This window comes from Mustela lutreola, chromosome 5, assembly GCF_030435805.1.
Source record: "Mustela lutreola isolate mMusLut2 chromosome 5, mMusLut2.pri, whole genome shotgun sequence".
Lineage (NCBI taxonomy): Eukaryota > Metazoa > Chordata > Mammalia > Carnivora > Mustelidae > Mustela > Mustela lutreola.
The window spans coordinates 78,987,034-79,008,183 of record NC_081294.1 but is presented as its reverse complement, the minus strand read 5'-3'; the positions used below and the strand labels follow the sequence as shown (position 1 = coordinate 79,008,183).

Below are 21,150 nucleotides of genomic sequence, written 5' to 3'. Positions count from 1 at the left end.
TATTGATTTTTACTGACTGAAGGGAATAGCATTTGTGGATGTGGAACTAGCATGGTTAGAAAAACTATGAGCTCATGACTATAATTCCCACCAATATTTCTTTATTGAATAACATAAAGATGAAACATTTGAGAAAATTTGGATGGGAATAAGGTTATTATTTAAAATACCATGACATAGAACTAAAATTGTGTTCCATATTCTTAGGTCAAGAAGCATTCTATTTTGGGGCTCCTGGGTGGCTCAGTGGGTTAAACCTCTGCCTTCAGTTCAGGTCATGAACCCAGAGTCTTGGGATGGAAGCCTGCTTCCCCATCTCTCTGCCTACTTGTGATCTCTCTCTCTGTCAAATAAATAAAATCGGTTTTTTTTAAAAAAAAGAATTATTCTATTTCATGAAAAATTTGCCAGAGATTTCTATATATTTTTTACTTTAAATTTCATAACAGAAGGGCTGCAGCATTGTAAACTTCAATCTAAACTGTTATATCGGGCGCCTGGGTGGCTCAGTGGGTTAAGCCGCTGCCTTCGGCTCAGGTCATGATCTCAGGGTCCTGGGATCGAGTCCCGCATCGGGCTCTCTGCTCAGCAGGGAGCCTGCTTCCCCCCCCTCTCTCTCTCTGCCTGCCTCTATGCCTACTTGTGATCTCTCTCTGTCAAATAAATAAATAAAATCTTAAAAAAAATAATAAACTGTTATATCATTAGGTTTGACCTAGGTTTACTTTAAGGAACTTTATCAAGAGATCGAATCTAGAATCATTATTTTTATATATTTATTTTTAAGTAAGCTCTATGCCGAAGTGGGGCTTGACTCATAACCCTGAGATCAACAGTCACATGCTCCATCAACTGATCCACCCAGGCACCCCTGAATCTAGAAATCTTTAAACAATGCTATAGGGGTGCCTGGGTGGCTCAGTCCCCTACTGCACTAATGCTGTTAAGTGTCTGCCTTCCCCTCTGGTCTCCAGCTGGGGGTCCTGGGATGGAGCCCCCGAATCTGCACTCCCTCCTCAGCAGGAAGTCTGCTTCTCCCTCTGCTCCCCCCCATGCACTCTCACTCTCTCACTAGTGGCGTCTCTCTCTAATAAATAAAATATTTTAAAAATACCAATACTACATTGGAATATTTTGGCATATTATAATATAAAAAGCATTATTTTAAATACTTACCTGTTCAAAAGTCGTCTTATCCGCTTCAACGTTAGGTATTAAAATGTTAGCCAACAGCCCTGCAGGGCTATCTTTGTTAAGAGTATCTTGTGTGGCTGGAAAATGATCAGCAGATGTGAGAAATTTAAATTCTGGATTAGTCTGATCCCCTGGCACACATAAATTATAGGCATAGGGCAATGTTCCCTCACTGTAGTTGGGAATGATCTCAGGGCCAGAGTTGGAGCAGAGAGCAGACCCAAAGAAACCCCTTGCAGCGGGACTGGAGGAGCTTCGAAGGCGAAGGGCAATGGCCAGAGTCAATGCGAGAAGGAAGAGCACCGAGATCAAGGCCAAAGCCACCACCAGGTAAAACTGCAGCTCCGCCTGGGGGTCAGAAGGCTCCGGGTGGTCGCTGACATCCGGCAGCACCTCCTGCAAGCTGTCGGCGAAAACCAGGAGCAGCGTGGCCGTGGCCGAGAGCGGCGGCTGTCCCCCATCCCGCACAGCGACCAGCAGGCGCTGGCGGGCCGCGTCCCGGTCGCCCAAAGCACGCGCCGTGCGCACCTCGCCCGTGCGCAGCCCCAGGCTGAAGAGTCCCGGCTCGCTGGCCTGCAGCACGTGGTACGACAGCCAGGCATTGTGTCCCGAGTCGGCGTCCACCGCCACCACCTTGGTGACCAGGTAGCCAGGCTGCGCGGCGCGTGGCACCGTGTCGAACAGCGCCGAGCCGTCGGGTCCCAGCGCCGGGTACAGCACCCGCGGCGCGTTGTCGTTGCGGTCGCCCACCAACACGCGCAGGCTCACGTTGGCGCTGAGTGTGGGCGAGCCCTGGTCGCGCGCCTGCAGGGTCAGCTCGAAGGCGCGCAGCTGCTCGTGGTCAAAGGCGCGCTGCGCGAACACCACCCCGCTCTGCGCGCTCACGGACACGTAGGACGCCAGCGCCCGTGGCTCCAGGTCGCTGGCGACGATGGAGTAGGAGACGCGACCGTTGGGCCCCACGTCCGGGTCGGAGGCGCTGACTTGGGCAATAGAGGCGCCTGGAGGATTGTTCTCTGCCACGTGGACCACGTAGGAGGCCTGGTGGAAAACCGGCGCGTTGTCGTTGACATCGGTAATGTGCAGAGTGATGGTAGTACTGGAAGAGAGAGGCGGCTTTCCCCTGTCAGTGGCTGTTATGGTGACATTGTATTCTGGAGTCTGTTCTCGGTCTAGGGCTCCATCTGTCACCAGCTTGTAGTAATTATTAGATGAAGAATGAATCTTAAATGGAGTATCTCTACTTAAACTACATGTAACTTCTCCATTTTCCTCAGAATCCTGGTCCTGTGTTTTGAAGAGAGCCACAATCATTCCTGGAAGGGAATCCTCCAAAATCTGATCAGAGAAAGAAGTAATGACTATTTCAGGGTTGTTGTCATTTTCGTCCAGAACTTCTACAATTACTTTACACCGCGTAGAGAGGGATCCTCGGTCCTTGGCTTCTACATCCATGGTATATCTTTCTACTTCTTCAAAATCCAAGGGTTGATGAGTTATAATGTCTCCTGTAGCAGAATCCAGAAAGAACACGTGCTGGGCTTTATTAGCTACACCAAGGAATGAGTACCTGATCTCAGCATTGAAGCCTTCATCTTGGTCAGTGGCGCTCACCTTCACCACCAAAGTGCCTGGGGGTACACCTTCAGGAAGACCGACCCTGTATATATCTTGGCTGAACACTGGGGGGTTATCATTGGCATCTACCACCAGGATTTGGATTTGAGCCGTGCTGAATCTTGGTGGATCCCCACTGTCGAAGGCTGTCAGCACCAGATGATGAGAGCTTTGTGTTTCTCGGTCCAGGGTCTTCTTCAGTACTAATTCTGGATATTTGCTACCATCAGGACTGTCTTTCACCACCAAGGAGAAATACTCATTAGGACTTAACTGGTATTTGCTCAGTGAATTCATACTATTATCAGGATCTTCTGCAGACTCAAGAATTGCTCCAGTCCCCAGGGGAACAGATTCACTGATTTCTAAATTTATTTCATCCTTATGGAACTGAGGGGCATGGTCATTAATATCCTCAATAGCCACAATGATATGAAAAATATTTAGAGGATTTTCCACCACAGCTTCCACCTGCAACTCACATCTTCTTCTCTCTTTGCATATCTGCTCACGGTCTATTCGGTCGTTCACGAGTAAGTCCCCGCTCTCTGGGTCTACCCTGAAAAGCAGCTTCTCCGTGCTAACTCGCAGCTTCCGAGCCGACACGTCCAAGATGCTGAGCCCGAGATCCTTGGCGAGGTTCCCCACCACCGAGCCCTTGGCCAGTTCCTCGGGAATGGAGTAGCGGATCTGCTCGCAGAGCGCGGGGTAGAGCAAAGGTAGCAGAAAGGGAAACAGTACCTGCAGCCTGCCGGCTGGGCGCCTCTGAAAACAGCTCCCTCCCATCGCTCGCTCTGGTTCTCGCTGAGTCCCAGTCTCTCCAGCTGGAGAGAGTGCACGCTATCGCACTGGTAGCTTTCGGCCTTAGAACATACAGAGCCTCCAGTTTGGGAATCTTTGTGTACTGGAGAGAGTCTGCGCAGCACTTAACCCGGTGTGGAAGCGGGTTCTTTTTCTTTATGTTGTTGCCTGCACAGGAAAACCCAGGCTACAATCTTGAGGAAGAATCCCGGGCGACTGCGCTTGCCCTGTACTGGCCGACAGCGGCGCCCAGAGGCTTTGTGTGGAACCGCAATCTAGTTTTTCGGTATTTGAGAAATCTTCTTATTTTTCATTTTTTAATTTTTAAAAATATTTTATTTTCAGTAATCTCTTCACCCGACGTGGGTGCATCCGAACCCACAACCCCAGGGTCAAAAGTTGCATGGTCTACCGACTGAGCCAGCGAGGCGCCCCAGGAAATCTTTTTAAAATGTAAGGTGATAACTAAAAATATTGAATCTTATTTCTGATTGATTTCATTTTCATCATGAAACATGTTTCACATGGTCAAAACTGCCATATGTTTTATATGTTAAAAATTTACATAAACTTTGAACAAGTAAAAGGATTTTTCAAAATTCAAAAACAAAAAGCACAGAGGAATATAGAGTGGAAAGTAGGTCTTCTATCTCATGGCTCATTGCTCTCCAATTCTTCCATCCAGAGGTAATCACTGTGGTTCCTTTTAAAAGTAATTATCCACAAAGGCAAGTACTGAAGATAAGCAAAAAACCTTTTTCATCTTCAATCCTAGCTTATATTTAGCTAGAAAGTATTAACCCATTCCCCATATTTAGGAACTAGAAGGCAGTCATTCCCTTACTCATTACAATCATCTAGAGTGTTCTGTACTGCGTTTAAATAATAGTATTTTAAAACACTTGGTTACAATAACTACCATGTCAAAAGACTTTGTTTTAAAAATCTGTATTTTTCAGGGGCGCCTGGGTGGCTCAGTCGGTTAAGCTGCTGCCTTCAGCTCAGGTCATGATCTCAGGGTCCTGGGATCCAGTCCCGCATCGGGCTCTCTGCTCAGCAGGGAGCCTGCTTCCTCCTCTCTCTCTGCCTACTTGTAATCTCTCTCTGTCGAATAAATAAATAAATAAATCTTAAAAAAAATAAAAATGAAAAAAAATCTGTATTTTTCAGAACAATTATTTCAGATAGATGCATAATAATTTTGACTCCCAAAGTCAGAAATTTAAAATGTCTCTTTCCATGATTTAAGCTAATAACTATGACCCAAAAGGATGTGCTCTCCTTCCACAGACCTACTGTTCAACAACTGTTGAATGACATGAGAAAAGTCATGGTGTATAAGTATTTTGAGACACATTAGGGCATTCTTTGACTTTCCTCTACCAAATTAGTCCAGAAGAATGTTAGTACCAAACCAAATACATCACCATTTTCACTAAAGTAAATGGGTTCATCAGTAACTCCACTGATCACTTGTTTAGAATAATTCTGTGACAGATAACTCTGTTGCACAATGGATGGCATATTGGACTTCTAGAATAATTTTGTGTATTTCTCTGCTTATTTCAGATCTCCCAAAGAAGCGATCTTTCTTTCTTGACTTAAGTTTATTGTGACTCTTAATTTCAAGTTTTCAGATATTCATGTGGGTCTCCGTCCTTCTACATTAAAGAGCCACTGAAATACTGTTGGTACACATCTTTTGCTTTTGCTTTCATTTAACCTTCTGTAGGTTCTATAGAATGCCTACCAGGCAAGGAAAGTCAAATTAAAATGCTATGTCTTCCACATAACAGTTTGAAATTAGAATCACAAGCAAAAAGGATGCTTCATTGTTACCAGTTATGATTACACTTGGAAAAATTTAAGCACATATTGTTATCAATTGTTAAGAAAATATTAATGAAAAATTCAAATTTCTCTAGGAAGCATATTCAACTGTGACTGTCACTACACGGTATAGTTTGAAAAATATAACCACAAAAGTACTGAGAAGTGGTGTTGCTCTTCTTGGGAAGAACAACATTGAGAGGACTTGTTTTGGCATTGTTTACAGTGAAGCTAATGCGGGACTGCCTTGAAAACAAGAACTAGAGTTGCCTAAGGGGCCAGGTTTCAGCACGTGGCCAAGAGAAGTGCACATAAATTGAAAGACACTTCTGTATTGAAATACTCTCAGGAACTGTCATATTGTATTCAACAAATATGTAAAATAGAAGGTTCTCCAAGGCAAATCATAATAGCCTATGACCGCAGGCCTTCATTGGGATTAGGTGAATACTGACCAGAAAGTAAAAATATACCAACCTCAATAACCACTAAGTTCTACTCCTCGTTATTTTAGCAAGAGATAAATATCATTAAACTGAATAAAAAAAGTGAAAAAATAAAGATCGGAAATTTCTATCATTATGCTAAAAATAATTATAATATGATATTATAATAATATATTATAATAATTATGCTAAACCTAAAAGTAATGCCAATTATAATTCTTTAAAGGAGAGTAAAACTAGAACTCACTGGAACCAAAGGGGTATCTTCTACAGGAAACTTCGAATCATCTAACAAAGACAAAGGATCCTTTTTCTCACAGCTCTCTTGACTGATGAGCGTGTCCGCATAGTTGGGCTGGGGGAAGATCAGGTGACTCTTGCGTGAGTCCGCCGTGAGGGACACCTCGTGCGAATAGGTCTGCAGGAAAGCCCGCACCCCGTCCACGCCCACGAAGTGCGAGGCCGGCACGCCCACCAGCCCGCCTCCTGAAGCCTGGAGCACGCGCGATGCGTGCCAGCGCCTCAGCCTGAGCGCCAGCAGCACGATGACAAAGGCGAGGAAGACGCAGGAGACTGCGGCCACCGCTACCACCAAGTACAGCGTGAGGCTTGAAGCTTGGGAGTCAAGGGGGACATCCAGGCTGCCCAGGTCAGCCAATACATCTGGAATGCTATCTGCAATGGCTACAGTGAGTGTGACGGTGGCCGATAGCGGGGGCTGCCCGTGGTCCTGGATGGTCACCACTAGACTCTGCTTGAGCGCGTCTCTGTCCAGCAGGGCCCGCGCTGTCCGCACCTCGCCCGTGTGCAGCCCCACTGCGAAGAGCCCTGGCTCGCTGGCCTTGAGCAGGCGGTAGGACAGCCAGGCGTTCTGGCCAGAGTCTCTGTCCACCGCTACCACCTTGGTGACCAGGTAGCCGGGCTCCGCAGAACGAGGGGCCAGTTCCACGCCTGTTGAGCCATCAGTGGGGAGGGTTGGGTACAGGATCTCTGGTGCATTGTCATTCTGGTCCAGCACGAATATACTCAGTGACACATTGCTGCTGAGTGGTGGGTCCCCACTGTCAGTGGCAATCACCTGAATCTGTAAATCACGAAACTGTTCATAGTCAAAGGATCGAAGTGCATACAGGACTCCTGTGTCAGAGTTTATGGAGATGTAGGAGGATAGAGGTGCTTCCTGGAAAGTGTCTTCAGCTAAGGAGTAAATAATCTGAGCATTCTCTTTGCTGTCTGGGTCTAGTGCAGTCACAGAGAAGATGGAGGCACCTCTAGGATTGTTCTCCAGGATATAGGTGAAGTAGGAGATGTGGGAAAAGGTGGGTGGGTTATCATTAATATCTGCCACTTGCAGGGTAAAGTGAGTTTCCGTTAACAGGGGTGGATTTCCCCCATCTGTGGCCGTCACTGTAATATTGTAAGAGGATACCTGTTCCCTATCAAGGGTTCTGTGTGTCACCAGTCTATAATAACCATCGATGGATTTTTCCAATTTAAATGGTAGATTCTCTGATATGGAACAGGTGACCTGTCCATTCTGCCCAGAGTCTGGATCATGAACGTTTAAAAGGGCTATAACAGTTCCTAGAGGCGAGTCTTCCATCAGGGGACTAAACAGAGATGTTATGGTCACCTCTGGACTGTTGTCATTTACATCTTCTACTGTAATCAATACTTTTGCCATTGCAAGATATGCTCCTCCATCTTCTGCTTGTATTTCTAATTCATAGAAATCTGTTTCTTCATAATCTAGATTTTCTGATAATTTTATTTCCCCAGTATTTTTGTTTAGTTGGAATTTCAACAATTGCATGTCAGGTGATTTTCGGAATGAATATGTTACTTCTCCATTGGCTCCTTCATCCTTGTCTGTGGCAGTTACTGTCAGCAGCTGTGTGCCCACAGGCAAGTTCTCCAGAACACTCACTCGGTATTCTGGCAATGTGAAGACTGGCGCGTTGTCATTTGTATCGAAGACAGTCACACTGATAAGAACCGTACCAGATAGGAGGGGGTCACCCCCATCCCAGGCAGTGAGGACAAGGTGGTGCACTGTCTCTTCCTCCCTATCCAGGGCATGCTCCAGCACCAGCTCCGGGTATTTGACTCCATTGCCATGACTCTGAACCGCTAAGGAGAAGTGCTTATTGGAGCTAAGCTGGTAACTTTGGAGGGAGTTCACACCCACATCCGGATCAACCGCCTCCACAAGAGGAAATCGCATTCCTGTAGCCACGTTTTCATTAATTTTTACGTCTACATTTTCTGCTTGGAATTTTGGGGCATTATCGTTGATATCAGTTACTTCTATTTCTACCCCAAAAAGTTTCACCCTATCTTCTACAAGAATGTTAAAATTCACCAGACACCGCGCACTCTGAGCGCAGAGCTCCTCCCGGTCTATTCTGCCCGCAGTGACCAAACTGCCGCTTCGCGGGTTCAGAGCAAAAAGCTGCGACCTACCTCTGGAGACAATGCGGACTCCGCGCTCCGCCAGCTCGCGGGGCTCCAGCCCCAGGTCCTTGGAGATGTTGCCCACGAAGGAGCCTTTCTCCAGCTCCTCAGGAACGGAGTAGCGGATCTGCCGTGCTTCAGCCTCCCATGATAGACCGAGAAAAAGACCGAGCAGAACCAGCGCTGTGCGGTTGGAGCTGGTCCTTTTAGCAGCCATTGTTGTCTAAACAAGGAATTCTCGCCAAGTACTCATTGCGCGCTTTGTGTGTTTGGGCCGATTCCTTTTTCTTCCTCTGGCTTCAGGGACCTCTGTAGCCTAGGCACCTTAAATTCTGGAATGAGTTTTGCTGCAGCTCTGCAGCCAGTTGGTAGGAACTGAGGAGCTTTGTATGGTCGGAGCCCTGAGAATCCGGTTTGAGCGCAGGCTGCATTTCTCTCCCAGTAGGCGAACAGCGGCGCTCAGAGTCCTCAGAAGTTACTGCACCCGCTATGTATGCAGTGGACAACAAACCATATTCTTTGTTGGACATTTTATTTTATTTTACCATACTTCTTTGGTTTCTCAAGTGATATCCCTTAAGCAAACTACTATTTGTAGGTTTCTTACTGAGTAGGATAAATGGCATGAAAGTACTATAAAATATTAAATGAAAATAACTGGTCAAGTGTACACTTGTAACACTTATTTTCTCAGCAGAAATGTACCCACTTTAAAAGGTTAAGTAATACCTCTTCTATTTCATATAAGCTTCTAACTAAATTCACAAAAGTTTTACAATATTTTTTGAAATTTTGATTGAAATGGTTCCATTATGTTTAATAGGCATTCATTTAGAAACTATATGAGATGCATCCCTTATAGCTCACTTATAGCTTTTATTTTAGCTTTAACTAATCAACAATTAAATTCGTTTAGCAAGAATATTGTGGAAAATGTTTTCAACATATTCTTCTAAAATATTCTTTCTAAAATAGTTTTATTGAGCCTTTGTGAATTTTTCTGAAAAAAAGTCTACTGTAGGCATATAAAATTAGAAGTCAATTTGCCCTATTTAAATGAATTGAGCAAGTAACCACAAACTAAAAAAAAAATAACATGCCTAGGTTGTAATGCAAAGAAAAATATCCATAAGAATATCAAGCTACAATTACAAAGTTGGAATTGTGATGTATGTTTAAAAAAAATAAATATTTACTCAAATGACCTGTTTTCACCAGAGCACTGATGCCAACATAAACAATCTCTTCTTTCAGCATTTTGTATGGAAGCCCAAAGTAAAGTGGTTCACACTTCTTCAATGGTATGTGCCAGTCAACCCAGCAGCAGTTCTCTCCACAATGGTGAGGACTTGAGAGATTCACATCTTTTTTTAAAAGATTTCATTTACTTATTTGAGAGAGAGTGAATGAGCAAGCAAGCAAGAGCATGAGCAGGGAAGGAGCAGAGGGAGAGGGAGACTAGCAGACTCCCCGCTGAGAAGGGAACCTGACTCCCCCGCTCAATCGCAGGATACTGGGATCATGACCTGAGCTGAAGGCAGATGCTTAACCTACTGAGCCACCCAGGTGCCTACAGATTCACATCTTTTATTCAGAGAACAAGTTCAGAACTGTTTATGTAACTACTCTTCAAAGATTTTATATTTTGTCTTCGAAGGTTTTATATCAGACAATCAGAGATAGAGACTGAGTACAAAAGGCAATGACGTTTCATTTGCTTTCTTGGAAATTTGTTATCTTGCAATATAGAAGAAAAAAAATTAGGGAAGAGTGCAATTTAACTCCAAGAAAAGATAAATATAAGAAAACAACTAGAAAAACCAAGAGTAGAAGAGAAAATTTCTTCTAAGGTAGTTAGTATTAAGTTCTGGGGATTGTAAAAACCTTGGCAATAGAAAACAAGTTCTGACTCATTATCCAAGGAAAATACATATATCTGTAACTTCCACAGAATTTCAGAGACTTGTGGACCTGCTCATCAAATCCACTCAAATGTTTAGTTTTTTAAACTATTAACATAAATGAAGAAAGATACCTAAATGTACCCAGGATATTATTTGCAATAAATGTTTCATTGAAACAAGCACTTGCTTTGATACTTAATGAATAGCTTAATATTATTAAACTCAAAACATATAAGTAGGATATGGAAAATTCATCCTAAATCTTACCAGATTTGAATAATTACCTATTAATTTATTTGGCAAAACACTGCCTGTTTTGCTAAATCTGAACTTGACTAGATTTCTCCAAATTAGTGACATTATTTCTGAATTATAGAGCAACTTATGAACCAAGCAAATCTTGAAAAATATAATCAGCAAAGAGTAAACACTGAGAAGACAAAAGGGTTATTAGTTATGGATTTTTAAAGTAAGATTTTATATATAAAAATGCACTACTATGCCTGAAAGAGAAACTAGTAGAATATTTCAGAAGACACAAAAGTAGAACTCACCGGTGTGAGAGTCTCAGGATGTGCAATCAAATCATGCCCACCCGGAGGTGGAATTAAGGCCCCAGATGAATCACCGCAAAGTAGTATATCTTGTCCTGAACTCAACTGCTCATTGCACTTTAGAAAATTAAACTCTGTCTTTCCAGTATGGGCAACGCACAAATTGTAGGAATAAGGCAAAGTCCCTTCACTGTAGTTGGGAGGGACCACAGGTCCTGACTTGACACACAGACCAGGTTGAAAACAGCCCCAGGAGGCAGAGCTGGAGGAGCTTCGCAGGCGCAGGGCAACCGCCAGAATCACCGCGAGGAGGAACAACACCGAGATCAAGGCCAAAGCCACCACCAGGTAAAACTGCAACTCCGCCTGGGGGTCAGAGGGCTCAGGGCGGTCGCTGACATCCGGCAGCACCTCCTGCAAGCTGTCGGCGAAAACCAGGAGCAGCGTGGCCGTGGCCGAGAGCGGCGGCTGTCCCCCATCCCGCACAGCGACCAGCAGGCGCTGGCGGGCCGCGTCCCGGTCGCCCAAAGCACGCGCCGTGCGCACCTCGCCCGTGCGCAGCCCCAGGCTGAAGAGTCCCGGCTCGCTGGCCTGCAGCACGTGGTACGACAGCCAGGCATTGTGTCCGGAGTCGGCGTCCACCGCCACCACCTTGGTGACCAGGTAGCCAGGCTGCGCGGCGCGTGGCACCGTGTCGATCAGCACCGAGCCGTCGGGCCCCAGCGCCGGGTACAGCACCCGCGGCGCGTTGTCGTTGCGGTCGCCCACCAACACGCGCAGGCTCACGTTGGCGCTGAGTGCGGGCGAGCCCTGGTCGCGCGCCTGCAGGGTCAGCTCGAAGGCGCGCAGCTGCTCGTGGTCGAAGGCGCGCTGCGCGAACACCACCCCGCTCTGCGCGCTCACGGACACGTAGGACGCCAGCGCCCGTGGCTCCAGGTCGCTGGCGACGATGGAGTAGGAGACGCGACCGTTGGGCCCCAGGTCGGGGTCGGAGGCGCTGACTTGGGCAATAGAGGCGCCTGGAGGATTGTTCTCTGCCACGTGGACCACGTAGGAGGCCTGGTGGAAAACCGGCGCGTTGTCGTTGACATCGGTAATGTGCAGAGTGATGGTAGTACTGGAAGAGAGAGGCGGCTTTCCCCTGTCAGTGGCTGTTATGGTGACATTGTATTCTGGAGTCTGTTCTCGGTCTAGGGCTCCATCTGTCACCAGCTTGTAGTAATTCTTAGAAGAGGAATAAATCTTGAAAGGAATATCCCTTCCTATGTTACACACAACTTCTCCATTATCTCCAGAATCTTTGTCCCGTGTTTTGAAGAGTGCCACCACCATTCCTGGAAGAGTGTCCTCCAAAATTTCATCAGAGAGAGAAGTGATGGTTATTTCAGGGTTGTTGTCGTTTTCATCTAGGATTTCTATGATGACTTTGCATTGAGTAGAGAGACCACCTCCATCCTTTGCTTCCACTTCCATGCTGTATCTTTCTGTATCCTCAAAATCCAGTGACTGGTTATTCTTAATCATACCTGTTTTCTCATCTAGTGAGAACATGTGCCTTGTATTCTGAGCAGTGCTCCTGAAGTAGTAGTTTACTTCTGAATTGACCCCCTCATCTTTGTCAGTGGCTGTCACCTGCAGCACGGAGGATCCGGTGGGCAGATTTTCACTAACACTGACTCTATATTCTTCTTTGCTGAACACTGGGAAGTTGTCATTGGCATCCCTGACAAATATTTCTATTTGAGCGGTGGCACTTCGTGGTGGGTCTCCCCCGTCCAAGGCAGTTAATATCAAGCGATGAGAACGTTGCTCTTCCCGGTCTAGGAGTTTCTCCAAAGATAACTCTGGATATTTACAACCATCAGAATTAATTCTCATCATTAATGAGAAATAAGGGTTTGGATTTATCTGATAATCTTTAACTGAGTTCATATTTGTATCAGGGTCAGTGGCAGGGTCAAGGGATATTCGTGTACCTTCGGATAAAGATTCACTGATTTCCAAATTTATTTCATCCTTATGGAACTGAGGGGCATGGTCATTAATATCCTCAATAGCCACAATGATATGAAAAATATTTAGAGGATTTTCCACCACGGCTTCCACCTGCCACTCGCATCTTCTTCTCTCTTTGCATATCTGCTCACGGTCTATTCGGTCGTTCACGAGTAAGTCCCCGCTCTCTGGGTCTACCCTGAAAAGCAGCTTCTCCGTGCTAACTCGCAGCTTCCGAGCCGACACGTCCAAGACGCTGAGCCCGAGATCCTTGGCGAGGTTCCCCACCACCGAGCCCTTGGCCAGTTCCTCGGGAATGGAGTAGCGGATCTGCTCGCAGAGCACGGGGAAGAGGAAAGGTAGCAGAAAGGGAAACAGTACCTGCAGCCTGCCGGCTGGGCGCCTCTGAAAACAGCTCCCTCCCATCGCTCTCTCTAGTTCTCGCGGGGTCCTAGTCTTTCCGGAAAGCTGAAGAAACTGCAATCTACGGGGTCACTGGAAGAACATTTCGACCATGACAGACGGAGCTGGGTATCCGTGTCTGTTGGCAAAGTCTGCGCGGCCAGGAGCCTCAGTGTGAGAACAGGTTTTCCTTCCGTTTGTGTTGGTGACTGCGCAGGAAAGCCACGACTGGAGGCTGAGGAATCCCGGGCGACTGCGCTTGCCCTGTACTGGCCGACAGCGGCGCCCAGAGGCCCTGTGTGGTACCGCAGCCTGACATTTTCTTCTTCAATCCACTTTTTCTCTAGAGTATCTCTAGAATATAAATATTGCTCTTTGAAACTTATGTACATATTTCTATAAATTCTCTGTACTCTGGGAAGTGCTCCCGAAGTAGTAGTTAGTTTGCTTCTGCATTGACCCCTTCGTCCTAGGCAACAGAGAGGACCTGGGGCCAATTGTATATATATAGAAATATATATAGAGAGAAATATGTATAAGGGAAATATATAGAGAAAGATATGTATTTATGATATATTTTTCTCTATATACATAGAATATGTGTACATTGCTCTTTGATTCTTAAATTTTTTAAAAGATTTATTTATTTATTTGACAGAGAGAGATAACAAGTAGGCAGAGAGACAGGAGGAAGCAGGCTCCCTGCTGAGCAGAGATCCAGATGCGGGACTCGATCCCAGGATCCTGAGATCATGACCTGAGCCAAAGGCAGAGACTTAACCCACTGAGCCACCCAGGCGCCCCAATTTGAAAATGCACTTATATAAGAGCCCAAAATTTTAGTTTTTCTAAAGTATTACAGTTGTATGTACTTCGTGTTTTAAAGAAATTCATTACAGAAAAATTTCAAACTTATAAAAAAGCAGAGAGTATTATTATTGAATCATCATATAATCCTCACCCAATGGCAATAATGATCAACACAAGTCCATCTTCATTCAATATATATTGTACTCCCTCATTATTTTGAAGCATATCCAAGATATTTTAACTCTTCTCTTAAGATGAAACATTAAGATAAAGATTTTAGCCTACTTTGTTATAATAAAATGTTACCAATGTAGAAGTCCTATCTTGTTTGCGAAAAGTAGAATTCAACATTTTCCCCACTCTGCCCAGTTATCCACGCAGTGAGCTTGCAAGTGATATTATTAATGGTAGAGAACAGTAGTAAGCTATCATTATATACCAGCCTTCATCAATATCTATGCTATTTTTTCCCAAATTAACGCATATTTAGTATTTTTGAATACCAAGTACCAATGGTTACTTCCCAGGACAGAAACTTCAAGTAACAGTTTCCCTGTTGCACAGTTAAAAATATGACCCTGAAGAGGTGAATCATGAGAGACTATGGACTCTGAAAAACAATCTGAGGGGTTTGAAGTGGCAGGGGGGTGGGAGGTTGGGGTAGCAGGTGGTGGGTATTATAGAGGGCACGGATTGCATGGAGCACTGGGTGCGGTGAAAAAATAATGAATACTGTTATGCTGAAAATAAATAAATTTAATTAAAAAATATGACCCTGAAGGATGCTTTAATTTTTTCTTAGTAGCTTAGAAATAGAGAACTTGAAATAATTATAATGTCTGTATGTCATAATGGCTTTCAGACCTGTTAACCCTATAACCAGCGCATTTAGAATAGAAGTTTGAATCGACTTCAAAGCTCATTTTTAAAGTCTCCTAGAGGAGTGCCTGGGTGTCAGTTAAGCCTCCAGGCTCAGGTCATGATCTCAGCATCATGATATCCAGCCCCCCTTCAGGCTCTGCACTGAGCAGAGTCTGCTTAAGATTCTCTACTCCCCCCCCCCCCCGCTGCCCTTCCCCTTTCACTCTCTCTCTCAAAAACTAAATAATAAAAAAATAAAGTCTCCGAGAATGTCATTGTTACTTGAAAAGATGCTTTGTTTAAAATAAAATAAAATAAAATAAAATAAAATAAAAGTTTTTCTTATAGCTAAAAGTCAGTAAAATATTTTTAGAAACTTCTCCAGCAGTTCCTGGGAATATTTTCCTAACTTGTCTCCTTTACCCAGATTTATTTTGAGCCTGTAGATTGAAGAATTGAGCCATAAATAACAGACAGTTGAGGAATAATGTTTATCTCCCTTGTTTTGTCCTCTCTTGGTGTTCATTCTCAGAAACCCCTCTAGGTGAAGTGTCATTCTTCTTCAAAAGTGATCTTTAAATTCAAACTATGTCTACAAACATGTGATCTGAAAACCGTAACTTCAAATGGGTATTGTCCTATCATAGAAGCAGGAAAGCAGAAGCAGAAAAGTCTAGGCTTTTAGTTTCTTCAGGAAGAACATATGTGTTTTATCATTAATTTACCTTACAAAATCTGTATCAGATGTAGTTATGTTTCAGCAGTATGTAAGAAGTTCAAAGATATGTAAGAAATTCACAATGGGGCCATAGATGATAACAACAATAATAAATTTCAGAAATGGAAAACCACCCCTAAGAATTAGTGGTGAACTGATAACCAACCAAGCAAACACACCCAAATAGTCCATATCAACGATCAATAATGAGACCAGCCCCATGATTTCCATTGACCCTAGGTTAATTTAATTAAGAGAAAGTGAAAATTGTATCAGTTATGTAACCAATAAATGCCTCCTATATATGTTAGAGCAAAAATTAGGCCAAGTGAAAACTTGAATGGTGTGAAATATGTTACCATCCGCGTATCATACCTTAAGTGCAAAACTTAGAGAAAAAAACAATTATGATAGAAAATAAAGGAAAAATGGAACTCACTGGAACCAAAGAGGTGTTTTTTATAGGAAACCTAGAATCATCTTAAACACACAAAGGGTCATTTTTCTGACAGTGCTCCTGGCTAATCAGCATGTTGTCATAGTTGGGCTGGGGAAAGATCACACTACTCTCCCAGGAGTCAGTCATGAGTGAGGTTTCCTGGGAAGAAGACTGCAGAAAAAACACCACCCCATAATGCCCACAGAGTGAGAAGTAGGCACACCAGCTAATCCAACCCCCACAGCCTGGAGTAGATGTGAGGTGTGCCAGCACCGTAACATGAGCACCAGCAACACAATGACAAAGGTGAGGAAGATGCAGAAGACTGTAGTTACTGCTACCACTAAGTCTAAGGTGAGGTCTGAGGTCTCTGGGTATGTGGGGACCTCCAGACTGTTGAAGTCAGCCAGCACATCTGGAATGATGTCAGCCAAGGCCATGGTGAGTGTGACAGTGGACAAGAGAGACGGCTGGCTGTGGTCCTGGACCACCACCATCACCAGGCTCTGCTGGAGCATGTCTATGTCTGCAGGGTCTGCACTGAGAAGGGCCCAGGCTCACTGGCCTTGAGCAGGTGGTAGGACAGCCAGGTATTCTGACCTGAGTGTCTATAGCCACCGGCTTGGTTACCAAGTAGCCAGGCTCTGTGGAGTGCACACCGATGGAAACATTAGTGGGGGAGAGTGGGGTACAGGATTTCTGATGCACTGTGCTTCTGGTCCAGCCCAAACAAGTTCAGCGACACATTGTTGCTGCATGGTTAGTTCCCACTGCCACTAGCCCTCATCTGCATATGAAGATCATGAAACTGCTCAAATTTGAAGGAGCACAGCATGTATACCACACCAGTGTCAAAGTTGATGGAGACATAGGAAAGAGGCAACCCTTGGACAGTGTCTTCAACCAAGGTGTAAACAACACCTGGGTGTTCTAGTCGCTGTTGGGGTCATGGACTGACACTAAGAAGATGGAGATGCCTCTGCGGTTGTTCTCAGGGAGGTAGACTGAGTAGGACTTTTCCAGAGAAGCTGGGTTATCATTGATGTCTCTGGTGTAGGTTGATGTAAATTTCTGTATGTGTGTGGGGGGTGCATTCCTCTGTTGCTGTCACTGTGATGTTATATTCAGAGGTTTTCTTCTCTGTCAAGAATTTGGACTGTCAACAACTCTAATAATTACCTACTGATTTTTCTAATTGAAAAGGTAAATTATGAGGTGTGTTAAAGACAACTTGACCATTCTTCCCGGAATCTCGGTCATGCACATTCAAGAAGGCAACTACTGTTCCAGGAAGAGTATTTTCCAAGACTGGGCTAAACAGAGAGGTAATGATCACTTCCGGTCTATTGTCATTCACATCTTCCACTGAAATGAGCACTTTGGTCCTCCCCAAAAGTGCCCTCACATCTTCAGCTTGTATTTCCATTTCATAAAATGCACATTCTTCATAGTCTAGACTCTCTGCTGTCGATATTTCCCCAGTATTTTCATTAAGCTGGAATAATGGGGATTGTTTTTCACTAATTTTCCAGAATCTATAGGCTACCTCTCCGTTGGCTCCCTCATCCGGGTCGCTAGCGCTTGCAGTAAGTAGCCGGGTGCCCAGGGGCACGTTCTCTGGGACTTGCACTTGGTAAATCGGTAGAGCAAAAACCGGGGCATTGTCGTTTGTATCCAGCACTGTGGATGTGCACTGTGCTGGAGTGATGCAGATCACCGCCATCTAAGGCGATGAGGACCAGGTGGTGAGCAGCCTCTTCCTCGTGGTCCAGGGCCTGCTCCAGCACCAGCTCTGGGTGTAGAGTTCTGTCGTCTCCAGTTTGCACTTCCAGAGAGAAGTGGTGATTGGGGCTGAGCTGGTAGCTCTGCAGGGAATTCATGCCCACGATGGGGTCAACAGTCTCTGGGAGCAGATAATGTGTTCCAGGCGCAGCGATTTCATTACTTTTAATTTCCGGATTCTCAGTGTGGAATTCTGGAGTACTGTTGTTTATATAAGTTACTTCTACTTCCATTCAACAGGACTTCAAATTTAAAGAGACACTGTGTGCTCTAAGCACAGAGTTCCTCTCGGTCTATCCTGTCCTTGGTGATCAAACTACCACTTAGCGGATTTAGAGCAAAAAGCTGCATCTTACCTCTGGAGACGATGCGGCCTCCACCCTCTGCCAGCTCCCTCGGCTCCAGCCACAGATCCTTGGAGATAGATATTCTCCTACATACAGTCCTTTTCTGTCTCTTCAGGCACCAAATAGGGAACAGTGTATCTGGCTGGCCCTGGGCTTGCACAGCCTGCCCAGGAAAAGGCACAGCAGAACCAGTCCTTCGCAGTGCGAGGTTCCATGGAATGGCTATCGTTGCTTCGCTGCGGATACTTATTTTTTTTCCAGGATGCTTCTATGCAAATTGACTCCTTAGGTTCTTTTTTTCCTCCAGCAAATTATGATGATCTTTTTCCTTAGGAGAAACCGAGGTGCCCCAGGTTTAAAGGGTGAGTTTTGTTGCAGCTTTTGCTGCAGTTTGTGGGATCTGTGAGGCTTTGTGAAGTTGCAGATCCTAATGTTGGGATGAGATAGAGCGCTGACTGAGCTTTTCTTAGAGCTGGCGAACAGCGCTCTTAGAGTCCTAATCTGTCACTACACCCACTGAGATAATACTTGATTACAGAGGGTTAAAAAGAAAACACTCTTTGAACCATGACTTATGAAGACTTGTCTCACTGCTTCTTGCATTCTCATTTCAAAAGCAATAACCATTGCTGGATGTGTTAGTTGAAAATGAAGTGGAATGAAACTTCTATTAAGTGTACTGTTAAATTGACATTTAACATTTTTTTCTTTTTAAGATTTTATTTATTTGACAGACAGAGATCACAAGTAGGCAGAGGGGCAGGCAGAGAGAAAGGGAGAAGCAGGCTCCCCGCCGAGCAGAGAGCCCAACGCAGGGCTCGATCCCAGGACCCTGGGATCATGACCCAAGCTGAAGGCAGAGGCTTTAAACCCACTGAGCTACCCAGGCACCCCCTTTTTCTTTTTTTTAAGTAGGCTCCACACCCAGCACAGAGCTCAACATGGGGCTTGAACTTACCACCCTGAGATCAAGAAATGAGCTAAGATCAAGAGTCATATGCTTAACTGACTAAGCCACCCGCATGTCCCTTACCATTTTTTCTTAATAAAATTAACTTATTCCTGGTGAAATCTTGCTCTCCATCTACACATGTAAATTATTCTAGTTCCCTTTTTATAATGTTTCAAAACTTTTCTATATTATTTTCTGATGTAACTACAATGTATAATCCTATTTGGAAATACATTCATATTTTTCTTAATTTTATACATTATATATATTACATAATTACATTGAGTGAATATATGGATTATTCACTTTGAAATTATTTTATAAGGTTAATTTATGCAGATAGTAAATTTGCTGGAGTAAGATGCTCTTAAAATTTATTCACAAAAATAATTTTAATTAGGCAACAGTAATAGATTTTCTCACCTAATATTGCTAATTTTGAAAGGATTGGTTTCCTAAAGTTGCATATTTGTGAATGCTACACTTTAATGTTATTTCAATTCTTTAACATTTTCTATGCATACACTGATTATGGCATTTGGAATATTGAAATAAACACACAATGAAAAGCAAGTTTCCATTTCAATCCTTTCATAAAGAAATTATGCAGTTTTGGGGCGCCTGGGTGGCTCAGTGGGTTAAGCCGCTGCCTTCGGCTCAGGTCATGATCTCAGGGTCCTGGGATCGAGTCCCGCATTGGGCTCTCTGCTCGGCAGGGAGCCTGCTTCCCTCTCTCTCTCTGCCTGCCTCTCTGACTACTTGTAATCTCTCTCTGTCAAATAAATAAATAAAATCTTAAAAAAAAGAACTTCCTAGGAATATAGAAAGAGTATATTAATAAAAAGTTTATTAAAAAAAAAGAAATTATGCAGTTTTAAAGTAGTCAAACTTCATATTGTAAAGGTCACTTAAACCTCTGTGATAATTACAGAAAAAGAATACAAGTTGTAGAACAAATTATTGTCATTAAAAAACAAAAAGTACCATTACAACAAATTCTTTCAGTGGAACCTGGCTGACTCCATCAGGTAAGCACGTGACTCTAGATCTCAGTGTAATGACTCAAGCCCCACACTGGACAAACTTATGTTAAAAAAAATTCTTTCAGCAATTTGAAAAGATACCATTTACTGAAGCAGTTACCAAGAAAGACCAAGCAAAAGGCTGATTCTTAAGAAATGGCAACCTTTTGAGCATAAAATTAGTAATTTTTGCCGTAAAATAAAAAATTCAGGATTCTCCTTTCCTCCTATAGATACAAGAATGATCAGAAAACCTGTAATCACTAATGTTTAGAGTTCCAAACAGTAAGAAAATCCAGTGACTTTCCCCTCTTTCTTCAAAAAATATAGGTAAGGAATGACAGCAAGTGATAGAAACAATAGCATTTCCTTTTCTTGTGTCAAGTGTCTTCTATTAACTATGGGAGGAAGACAAGGATTTTGCTTTCAAAAAAACTGGAAGGAATTTAGATAATGATTGGAATTTCTGATGAATTCAATGAGTCTCTCTCCCCCTCTCCTCCCTTCCACACTGTTTTTCTTACAATTTTCAAGTATTCAAATAGTCATGACTAAGTACATACAAGGAACTAGACATGAGGAATAAACATTTAAAAGGATGGAAACTCTACTACTGAAATCAGTGAAGAAAGAAGGCTAGTAGCAGTTTCTTTGTTTTAAAGGATGACAAACGATTGCCTATGTTAAATTTAATGTTAACTTACATGTAAAAAAAACTCAAAATGAGGTAAACTGGGTAAATTTCATTAACTATGAAAAAAGATATAAGAAACAGATATACTACTTTTTCGGTGAAGCAAGGAGGAAACTCACTACTTCATAAACCTGAACGTGGTGTCATAATGTTATTATATGTGACATAACTACTCCCGGCTCACCACTCTACTTAAAAAATGGAAGTATAGCTTTCTGATGGGCTATGATGTCCTTAAGACAACTTATTACTCTTAGAAATGTAATATATTTTCATATAAATATGAAAAATTGGATAGATGAGGAAAAGGAGTAGATACTTAAATAGA

At 43.7% G+C, this 21,150-nt stretch overlaps 1 protein-coding gene and 1 pseudogene across 17 annotated transcripts in view; both read right to left on the bottom strand.

Moving 5' to 3' along the window:
* The window catches only part of LOC131832177 (protocadherin gamma-C5), a 183,059-nt gene that overhangs the window by 89,716 nt on the left and 72,193 nt on the right, over positions 1-21,150 (bottom strand). The window contains exon 1 of one of the 17 annotated variants that reach the window (XM_059174851.1): positions 10,801-13,508. The exons of 13 other annotated variants lie outside the window; for them this stretch is intronic. In XM_059174851.1, the coding sequence (XP_059030834.1) occupies positions 10,801-13,221 (2,421 nt within the window). In that variant the 5' untranslated portion in view covers positions 13,222-13,508. Of the gene's footprint in view, positions 1-1,176; positions 4,691-6,135; positions 8,346-10,800; positions 13,509-21,150 lie in introns of those variants that run through there. 3 more of the 17 variants (XM_059174867.1, XM_059174866.1, XM_059174852.1) reach the window with 3 other exon arrangements.
* LOC131832181 (protocadherin gamma-A9-like) lies at positions 15,179-21,150 on the bottom strand (annotated as a pseudogene).